The sequence below is a fragment of the Magallana gigas genome, chromosome 8 (assembly GCF_963853765.1).
Source record: "Magallana gigas chromosome 8, xbMagGiga1.1, whole genome shotgun sequence".
Lineage (NCBI taxonomy): Eukaryota > Metazoa > Mollusca > Bivalvia > Ostreida > Ostreidae > Magallana > Magallana gigas.
Window position 1 is genome coordinate 25,898,804 of NC_088860.1, and position 11,493 is coordinate 25,910,296.

General features: G+C 32.4%; 2 protein-coding genes across 2 annotated transcripts; both read right to left on the reverse strand.

The window, feature by feature from the left end:
• Positions 1-2,096: 2,096 nt before the first annotated feature.
• Positions 2,097-4,229, reverse strand: LOC117690544 (casein kinase II subunit alpha). Its single transcript, XM_034474944.2, has one exon. The coding sequence runs from the start codon at positions 4,197-4,199 to the stop codon at positions 3,030-3,032; it is 1,170 nt and encodes a 389-aa protein (XP_034330835.2). The 5' UTR covers positions 4,200-4,229; the 3' UTR covers positions 2,097-3,029.
• Positions 4,230-7,965: 3,736 nt separating this feature from the next.
• On the reverse strand, positions 7,966-9,988 carry LOC105331082 (uncharacterized). Its single transcript, XM_066067913.1, has 9 exons — positions 9,914-9,988; positions 9,733-9,813; positions 9,488-9,571; positions 9,230-9,322; positions 9,020-9,094; positions 8,750-8,824; positions 8,446-8,568; positions 8,278-8,337; positions 7,966-8,100 (listed from the first exon to the last, which is right to left on the reverse strand). Exons 1-9 carry the CDS (start codon positions 9,914-9,916, stop codon positions 8,050-8,052), a joined length of 645 nt encoding a protein of 214 aa, XP_065923985.1. The 5' UTR covers positions 9,917-9,988; the 3' UTR covers positions 7,966-8,049.
• Positions 9,989-11,493: the final 1,505 nt, after the last annotated feature.

Genomic DNA, 11,493 nt, shown 5'->3' on the forward strand with positions numbered 1-11,493 from the left:
CAAGAAATAGATCATAACATCTTACTGAAAGTCCAAGATATTGATAAAATGGTTTTAAACCATAGTTTAAAGTAAGAAATATTTCCTTCCAATAGTGTTATTCTTTGCCTTAGATACCGGTAAATGCTTGCAGTTTGATGAATATTAGAATTATTAATCTGGGAAAGTGATGTTTGTAATTGAATTTAGCTTGAGATTTTTCGCTTTTGTTATTTTTTTTATTTTATTTAATGAAAATGAATTTTTACATATTGCATTTTTACTCAAAGTATCAAAGTTAGTGACATAGTGTTTTGATTTTTAATAAAAACAAATGTTTTTAATAACATTTTATTTTAATATTTATTGTATATGTGCAAGTATTTTCGTAGCATTAACCTATAGTGTTTGCATGAATTTTGATTCACGTGTATCATTGTTGATCTATTATTTTTACATTTGTTGAACTCTTTCTGTATATTCTTTTACCATGCTAAGTTAATAGTTATGTGGTATAGTAGTACATATTTCAGCAAGTTAAAAGATTTATAATATCAAAAGTCTTTGATAGGGAATCAATTTCAAGGTTAAAAAATAACTGAAGTAAATGACCAGAAAACTTTCTTTATACAGTACATGTACTTGTACCAGGTACATAGAATTTCATTGATGGGAATATCCTTGTAAATTAAGTCTTGACAATCCAATTCTCCTCTATTGTATATCATTTTTACTACCCAAGAATTTTATTTAAACTTCTGAGGCGTGTTCAGCAGAGCGAACGCTTGTGATAAATTGTGTCGCAGGTGTAGGGAATTTTGGTGAGCTTTGCTGAAGACGCCTCAGATGTGCATCTTGTCATATCAAATTCTCTTAAATGAACGTTTACTACAACTTCTGATCCGTAATTTAGGGGAAAAAAGTTATTAATTACATTCATGTGAAAATAAGCTTTTGTTAAATAAAATTGATGTACAGCATTTCACAATCAAAGGGAGACAACATGCTGTTTGAAGCAAATTGTCTCCCTTAAGAAGGAGGAGTTTTAATAGTTTATTTTCGTTTAATGTCTTAAGGGCCCAAAAGCAATACCTGTTCAAGATAGTTTTAATAGAAGAGTAGAAATCTTGATGCGATAAATCAATTTTCAAATCTTGAACATATGTTAGATTTTGTGTTGTGAATAAAAGCATTAATTAAACTAATTGTATTTGGTGTTTTTGGTATTTCTGGCTCTACGAAATGTTTATCAACATGTTACATTCGACTTAATTTGTATTTCGTTCAGGGTGGAATTGCATATAATTGTCTTTTTCTGCAACTGCAAATCTTTGCAATGTGATTCCATTGCAGAGGAACATGCTTTTATCATTTGCTCCCTATTTGTGTATTGGTGACTAAGGAGAAAATCACTGAAACACATTAGTTTGCCCTTGCATGGGTTTCTTTTTTTATGGCACTTGAAATGATAAATTATCAATATATCTTTATAAAAATGTCAAGTCATGGCTGATACAGAATGCAGTTGTTCAATAGTAGGGGGCTAATGCTATAATATTTTTGTCTAAATAAAAATAATACCGGTACCCTCTACGACTATCTAATAATACACAAGGTACACATCGCTGCCATCTTGGATTTATTTAAAACTGTCACATTGTATTTTAGTATTATTAGGTAGAGGGTACATATTTTTTATTAAGCGAAAAATATATAATTTCAGGTGCCTGTGGGTTAGTCATACAAATTCAAGGCTTGTAACCTTGAAATATTTATTACTGTTTCAAATTATCAATTGACTATAGCTTACTTTTTGCGACACTTGCAGTGAATTTTCTAGTTGCTGCCTGGTTTGTCATCTTCGCTAGCCAAGGGTTTTCGGTCCACTTTGCTCCCCATATGGGGAGCAAAGTGGACCGAAAACCCTTGGCTAGCGAAGATGTGGTTTGTATACACTTTGCATAAAATACAAGTTTCTTTTAAATCATTATATATACGACAATTTTCTTACAGGGGTGATTTATACCATTCATTAAGAAATTTCTGCAGTGTATTGTATCAACAATCAATACATAAAGACATTCAAATTAAATGCAATAATGCATTTATTTTACGATAAATTATATTGATATGATTTTTAAACAATCAAATCTCAGATGTGTATCTTGACTGAATTCTTCCAAAATAAAGTACCAAATACTCTTAACAATATATTATTACCAAATGAAAAATTACGAATGGCAATTTTTTCGTAAAACAATGTATAAAAATCAATGAGATATAAATAAAATGAAAAAAGATACAATATGCACCTTAGTCAAAATAGGTGTATAAAACCATGAATAAAAATTTAACTCCAAAAAACTAATGTAAGGGGCATGACATTTTGCGAAAGAAAAATGGGTTCTTGTCATGCAATCTTCATCAAAAGGGTAATTTGTTTTAGCATTTCTTGATTACAAAATTAAAATGTGGATCACAATACATGTTAAAGAAATTTTATAATTTTCTGATACCCTGCAAACTTGTATTATATTGAGTATAAAATAGAGACAAATTCCACCACATGGCCTTATTTTGTTCTGTTTCATATTGGCCAATGGTGATGTGACCTTGACCTTGATTAAATGACCTTTGTTCAGTGAAATAGCATACACTCTGATCATGGGCAACCATTGTGTCAATTAAGAATGATAGACATGACCTTTTCTATTCTTAAGAAAGAGGTTGCGGTAAACACAAAATAATGAGGTAGACACAGACATCATGAAATCATGATTCATAATAGGTAAAATATAACTCTAAACTTTGTGTTACCAGGGGTTTTATAACAAAGTAGGACACTGAATATATCACTGTGTGTAAGACTGAACACCAAATGATGCTGTCATTCAATCCACTGCTCAGGAAGCTGCAAACAACATCTTAATATACCGATATTGAACTTTAAAATACACAAATTTCAACAATAATCTAAGATAAATATAAACTACTTCATATCTGAAATCCTAGAATTAGAATATTTGTACCATGTGTACCATTAGAAGTCATTAACAGAATTGCCATGTGCTAAAATGACCACCTTTCACAACTGGGTAAAAATATGCATGACCCATTGCCTCCTTTGCACTAAGTCTTTCATAATGATTATATCTTAAAAGTTTATCTAATAAATCCAGTGCTTCTAAACTCACAAGGTGGCAATTTTCCGGGTTTACAAAGTTCACAAGTTTTTCTCTGGAAAATTGCAGTTTCCATATATCATTACTCTTTAATATATTTTCTGACTGAATTTGAAAAGCTTCTACGTACTGGGCTAGATCTTCTGTACCCAATATTTTAACTATCTGAACCAATTGATCATAATTGTCACTACCATGAAAAAATGGTGTTTTCCTAAAAATCATTTGAGCTAGAATGCATCCAAAACTCCACATATCAAGAGAATAATCGTACAACTTAAAATCCAACAAGAGCTCCGGCCCCTTGAAATGCCTTGATGCAACGCTGACCCTATAAGGCATGCTGGGATGATAAAACTCTGCAAGGCCCCAGTCTGCCAGTCTCAATTTTCTGTTTTCATGGTCAATCAAGACATTTCCTGGTTTGACATCTCTGTGCATGATGCCCATACTGTGACAGTAGTCCAGTGCTTTGAGAAGCTCATAGAGGTAGAATCTGATATCATAGTCAGTTAGAACCGGATACAATTGTCTGTAATGTGTATTATTTATATATTCAAATACAAGACCAGGTGCCCTCGATACTGGGTCTCTCACAACGGCCAACAGAGTGATTATATTAACCCCTCCTCGTAAATTGTTTAACACTTTGATCTCCCGTTTAATTTTCTTTTTCTTGACAGGTTTCAAAAATTTAATAGCACATTTTTCTTCGTTCGTTTTGTTGGTTGCTTCAAACACATCACTATATTTTCCTCTGCCCGTTTTTTCTCCAATTTTGTAGTTGTCCAACTTGTTCCATTTTATGACGTGGGTTTCATAATCCCAATAATCCTGTGGTTTGTTTACATTCACATCTGCATAAGTTCGGGCCTTGCAATCAACTTGCTCTGAAGACCCAGCGTTGAAAAATCTCCTTGAACAACAGCCCATAACACGTGCTGATCTCTCACAATTTTTAAATATGTGCAATACTTGTACCAGTTGAATTTTTACCATTTTTAGGATGTGCAAAATACCAAATACCAACTTATTCATCGCAAAAATTAAAACTGGAAACACCTTACGATAACTAATCTCAGATTCTGTGACTTGTATGGTAGAACCCTATTATCCCGTTTATTATTGCAGTTGGTTTGTGGATGAAATGCTAAATTAAACTGTTTTAAAATTTTCAAATTGCACAATTTGTAATTTTAATATGTAGTTTAAAATAATATTAACCCATGTTGCATCAGACTCGGACATAAATGTTGCATGTACATTGTACTGGGAGGGGGACGGGGGGGGGGGGGGGGGGGGTGGCAACTCCTTCTGCGAGGAAAAAAGTGGGGGCAGACCCCCTCCCCTCTGACCCTACTAATGCTTCGCGCCTGCAATTCATGATTGAGCACCAGCGTATCATGACCACAAGTCAATAAACGTTGTTCAATCTTGCTGTTCTTCATCATGATATTTCATTCAAGTCTGATGCTGATGTTGTTGTTTAACCATTGCGTTGATGCTATAGTTTTTGATGTGTTAATGTACGGGTGACGTTGTTCTTCGAATTTTGGTTGTGTTGGTGTTGTTATCCATCATATTGTATATTGTACTAAGTCATAGTAAGAGCAAAGCTCATAATCATCAGCATGCCATGACTTATAACGTCCACCAGAAGTGTTGCGATTTGATGTTGATAAACAAATGGTAAAGGCCCCGTACCTACCCACCCCCTTTTAATAAAATATACTTGGACCATTAATTCAGATATTAGAATTAAAACTTGAAAAAGAAACCTGATTGTATTGTGTTAAACCTAAAACTTATAGATAATAAGGTACATGATCACATAAAAACAACACAATATTTTATAGAATCAATTTATCAGTTTATTCATTATTAAAAAGTTTTTTTCATTTTTTTTAAATACAATATTGATGGAAATGTCTGTTTTCCATTATCACCACGTATAACACAACATGCGGGGTGTATGCTATGTTGTACACGGGGTGTAGGCTTCCGAAGCGAGAAAACGGTGTCGAAGGTCCGATATTTGTCCAATTATTCAATTAAAGGACTTATTTTGCCAAAAAGAGTATGCTTACGGAAGAAAGCATGAATTACAGAATGCATAGACACGTTTTATTCCATTGTACATGTTCTAGTTTTCTCAAACACCTCAACACAATTGCGACTGTCAGGGTGAGTTTGACCCTGACGTACGTTAATGATCAAATATCTGGACAAATGTTCCGTTTATCATCACTGTTTTGTTACTAACAATTACATACCATCAGTGTTTGATTATTCATAAATTTTCTGTGAATAAAATCAATCGAATACAGAAATATTTGCGAAAAAGTGATGTTGTACACGGGGTGTATACAACGTGTTGTACAAGGGGTGTATACAATTGGTATTTCTTGCAGAGTCTAGTGCATAATATCAATGGAAAATGTTTAATGCTTATTTATTTTGATAATGTAGCTCTTTATATTGTCTTGGATTCTAGATTATCATGTATAGAGCTTGGTTAGCACAGCACACGGTAGGTACAGACTTTCAACAGTGTATATTGATAAATCTTTTGATCAAATGTTTTAAATTAGTCCAAAACTGCTTTGTAGATGGAGATAGAAATTGATCATTCAGAGGAAGTTCATGATGAAGAAGAATCCTTAATATGCGAATTTTGCTCAAAGTCATTTAAACACAGGTCGTCCTTGTATAGACACCTGGAAGCTCACAAAAATTAACTGTTTAAGGAAGGAGTCTTCTCGTTATCAAACATATTTTTTTATCATAAGAAATTCATGAAATTTTTACACAGTCAAACGGATCATATTACCAAATGATTCTATCAATTTAATCAAATTTGACCTTTTTGTTTTCGCATAAAGGTAAGGTCAAGGTCACTACCTTTTTCCTCAACGTAAAGGATGATAAAAATAAGTGTAGCTCTTTGTAGTTCTGTAGACATTTATTTAAGATTTGAAGATTCTATTCTTCTATGAAATGATAGAATATCAGAAGGTCTATCAGCTTATACTACTAAATTGGAATAAATATTTATACTAAAATTGATATTGCGTTGCCCGCATTTCCTCTAATTTTCTTACATTTTGAAAAAATGTTGATTATTTTTTTTATGATTCAAATTATAAAATATTTCTGATTTTTATGTAAAATGACGACTTTATATAAAGATGTGAATTGACAGAATAGCTAATATATTGACCATTTAATAAGAGAGAAAATCTGATTTTAGTGATTTTTTCACAAAAATTAATGTATAGAATGGGCGCTTTGTAAAGCTTATAAAAATGTAATTTGATAGGCAAATCGTATTTTAAAAACATATTCTGAAACCCAAGTATCATATCATTAGTTCACATTAGTAAAAAAAAATCCAACATTAATGTGATTGTTTTTTAAATGCTAAAACAGACTCATTAATCTGCAGCAATTCCGAATTGCGAAACATGTGATATTTTCTTACGCCAATATTACGCCAAAAATATAGTCCTTGTTATATTCTAAACATTGATTACCTTTTCTATGCCAAGTTGTATGATAGTAAAAATGTAAGAAAAATATACCATTTTAATTTCCTTTTATCTTGATTTAATGCACAATTAATCAAATTTACGTTTGACAAGTCGAAAACCAGAAAAGACTCCTTCCTTAAATACAACCAATGTCCAAAAACATTTGCCACGCGACATTACTTGAATCTTCATATTAGCAATGTCCATACAGAGCCAAGAAACCTCCTCTGTCCCCATTGTGGTCGAGCATACCACACTTCATGTGCATTGTCAAACCATATAAGGTTTAAGCGTAAGGGTGGGGGTAATGAATGTAGCATATGTGAACTTAAATTCAAAGACAATTACGGTTTAAAACGACATTTGTCATCTCATGAAGAAAAGGCACAGCACTGCTCCATTTGCAATAAAAACTTTAAAAAAAATTTAAAAGAACATTCGAAACAATGCACAAAGGAGAAATCAGAACAGAGGTATTCTTGCCATCATTGCGACAAAAAATATGCATTGAGAAGATGGCTGAAAGTGCACATAAAAAACCCCCATGAAACCACTCCTGCATATCCTTGCTGTGGTGGGAAATTGTTTAAATACAGGTCCTCTCTCAACAGACATAAGAAGGCGTGTTCAAGGTCTGGTATTTGAGTATTTTGAGTAGATTAATCCTCATATCAGAACCTGTATTTTTGTTGTGTTCTACAACAGAATAAGAACTCGAAATTATTAAATGGGAATTTGACAATTTTGTTAAGCAGTTAGTTTAATAATTTCGTTTACAGATATTTTCTAATATACTTGTCAAGACTCTAGAATGTCGTTAACTCGTTATAAAAACCGATTGTATACACCCCTTGTACAACACGTTGTATACACCCCGTGTACAACATCACTTTTTCGCAAATATTTCTGTATTCGATTGATTTTATTCACAGAAAATTTATGAATAATCAAACACTGATGGTATGTAATTGTTAGTAACAAAACAGTGATGATAAACGGAACATTTGTCCAGATATTTGATCAGTAACGTACGTCAGGGTCAAACTCACCCTGACAGTCGCAATTGTGTTGAGGTGTTTGAGAAAACTAGAACATGTACAATGGAATAAAACGTGTCTATGCATTCCGTAATTCATGCTTTCTTCCGTAAGCATACTCTTTTTGGCAAAATAAGTCCTTTAATTGAATAACTGGACAAATATCGTACCTTCGACACCGTTTTCTCGCTTCGGAAGCCTACACCCCGTGAACAACATAACATACACCCCGCATGTTGTGTTATACGTGGTGATTATAGAGGGAGCGGAAATATTCAAACTTTATAATCTTCAAACAGTCCAGTGGTGGAAAAAAATTATTTAGTGGAAAAATCTGGCAAAAAAACCAGGAGCTCTCTTTTTTTCTTTCCTCTACAATTGAAAAAATGGATAACGTTAGACAAGAAACCGACTGATGTGACAAAAAATGTGCAAGCCTTTAGATGGCGTTGGATTTTGCGTGCAAGCGATTGCAAGTTAAATCGGAATGTAGTTCTTATACTTGAATAATTTTTCTTTTTTATTTATGAAATGAATTATTGTACTTACGCTCTTACGCGAAGACTTGCAAGAGAACCATTTCCTCTTTACTTTCTTGACAGTGCACTCCTGTTGAAAAGTACAAGATTTCGTGAATATTGCATCATGAAAACATAATTGTGGGTTTGACTATAAAAGTCATGCAGTCACCGTACATATCGTGGTCTGTACCCTCACCTGTGCTGGTTCTGTCTCCTCGCCCCACTCCTCCGGCACACCCCAGGGGTCCGAGAACCCAGCAGCTGCCCTAACGTCAGTTGAAGTCTTATTGGTGTTCTCATCGAACCATTTAAGGGGCTTCTTTTGCGCGGAAAAAAATGTTCACAATTTTGATAATGTTTAACAAAAATTAAAGGATTTCATGTAGAAAATCTTTAAAGTTATGAACAATTGAGTAGTGATGTCTCGTTAGTTTTACGTTTTAAAAAGTCGAATAAAATAAAATTTGAATGAAATACAGAAGATTTTGTAATCAAAATACCTGGTCATCGAAGTTTTCCCAGATGTAAATTGTCGGTTGAAGCATTAGTTTCAAGAGCGGATTCAACTCTTCATCCTGAAATAATTCATATTATATGATTTCTACAGTCTGTATTATTATATTTTTATCTTTTTTTCGCGTAATATCAATTTATTTAACTAGCCCCCCCCCCAATATTATTATCTTTTTTATTACTGCCCTACGATAATTCATGACTTATGAATAATAAGTTTATTCCGGGACTGTCTTCATATAAGTTGTGGTACTTACATCACTTTCAATGACGTCCTTGACCTCAGATGATTTATCATTGCTGTCTTCATCTTTTGTGTCTTCATTCTCCTCCTGTAACAATGTAAGACAGTTGTGTTAATTGTTTCGTGAGATACAAAAATTCATATTCAAAGAAATATCAGAGGAGTTACGGTAATAACCCTTTCCTGTAAGAATACTAATTAATTTAGAAGAATTATAACTCACCATAAGAGGGACGAGGGCTTGGCTCAGTTGTTGTTTTCTTATCCTCTGCTCCCATCTTCTGAATTCTTGAACAGCCTCGCCACCGGGGAAGGGCTGAGGTGAAAATTAAATCCATCAGTACTGTTATTCAAAAAAGAGCTACATGTATCTGTATATGTCAAGGCACGGCATGGTTTTCCTCTGTTTTGGTCTTTCTTTTTTTTTTTTTTCTTTTTTTTCTTTATTATAAACGGAAAGTGAACGATTCACTATACTCACTTCAAAGAAATACTGTTGATTGTAATATTTCAACCAGTCCTGCCATGTCTCTCCTGACGTAAATTCCTCTACTGGTATTTTCCTCTAAAATTTGATATATGCTACATTTTTAAGACCTGGTTTTTTTGTACTATAGTTCAAAATTTGATTGAATTTACTTAATTTTAGAAAGCAATTCAAATGTCCGGATCAATTTTTTAGCTACTATTTAATACATGTTTGAGAAATCCGATGGCTTTTAGTACCTCTGTCTCTATCAAACTGTCTGTCTTATTCTTCAGAATCTCTTGCTCAACTCCATCACCTCTATCGTTCTTCTTCAAATCCTATGAAATAGATTTTAAAGTAAGTAAAATATTTTTCATTCAGTGTTACCAAAATATTTAATATGCATCACTGTACTGCTGAGTAAATTAAAGAAATTACCATATTTTCTTGTTTAGATATCTCCTTTTGTTGCACACAGCTGTTGGCGTTGTTTTCTCAAAAGTGATTGTGACGTCACAATTGAGAACGTCAGACTTGGAAACGTTAGTTTTAACCACACCCGATTAAAAACGTGGATGCGCGGTTTTTTTTTATTTTTTATCTATTCTTTTTTTTGGTTTATTTATTGTTTGTTTTTGTTGTTTTTTTTTCTTACTCAGGAAAAAAAAAATTCTTTTCATATCATCTATTTTTTTTCCGAAAATGTGATATATACTGGATACATTTAGTTTGAAATAAACTTATATTTATTTAATTTTTACTATTTTTGTTATATTTGTTTGAAAATATTTTCAAACCATATAAGTAAATTCTTTTATACAACAGTATCTTTCTTGGTAAAGAAACAATGAAAAATTAAAAAAAAACCCATTAATTTTAATGACAACAATAACAAAACATATGAAATGTACCTTTTTTAAAACGTAATGACAATAATTTTAGATTTAATTTATTAAAATTGTATATACTCATTAGTATTTATAATTCAAAATGCAGTCACTCACCCCTTTTCATGTGTTGGAAAAGACGATAATGGAGAGGGACAAAAGAATCATGGTATTTTTTCTCAGTTGTTTTGTTCATGCAGATGAAATTTACAAAAAAAAAAAAAAAAAAAAAAAAATGAAAATAACAAACTTTTAAAAATAAACATATTTGTTTAGACAATGAAAATGTTAATTATAGAGTAAGTAAATAATTAAATCAATGTTGCAGAGCAAATGAATGAATAAACCCTAGCATATTGTTAAGAAATACATTGTATAAAAACTTCCATGTTTAAAAGAGCCCTGTCAAGGCATAGAGAACAGACGGAACAAACTTAACAGAATTAGTGTACAAAGACAAAAAAAATGCACCATTTGGGAAGTGCCCCCCCCCCCCATCGAATCTTAAATGGAGACAAATCTTCCTACATGTAACTCACTCAGTCCTGTGAGTCTCAACCTCCCCACCACTCAAATTACACTTTGTCTTATTTACTTCCATAATTAGACCCTGTTGACAAATTATTTTCATGTAGCTATTTTTTTCCCAATGGAAATCCAGTGCTTCAAATACAATGCAGAGGGGGTTATTTTATTTATCATTATTAATTTTTTTTTCGAATTGGTACTCTCATTGCTGTTCATTCACAATGTACAACTGCAAAAAGGCGCTACCCACCTAAATAAGTGTCTTTAAAAAACACCTTTCTACAATAAAAGTAATTTTACAGTGACTATCCTAAAATTGATAAATCATATTGGTATGAGATAATACGTAAAAATATATCAATAATATATATATTTTTTTTAATTTTAAAAGATTAAATGATAGTAAAATAACTTTTTGTGAACAAACTGCAAATCGCCACTTATCAAAAAATTTCAGAATAGATGATGAGACATTTTATAGCTGCAATCATAACTTCTAGTGTCTTTCCGACAAGCGAAATCTTTTTCCGATCTTTGCCGAAAAGATCAAAGATGAGATTTGGACTTTTCGTTTTGTGCAATAATGAAGGACGTAGCAATCGC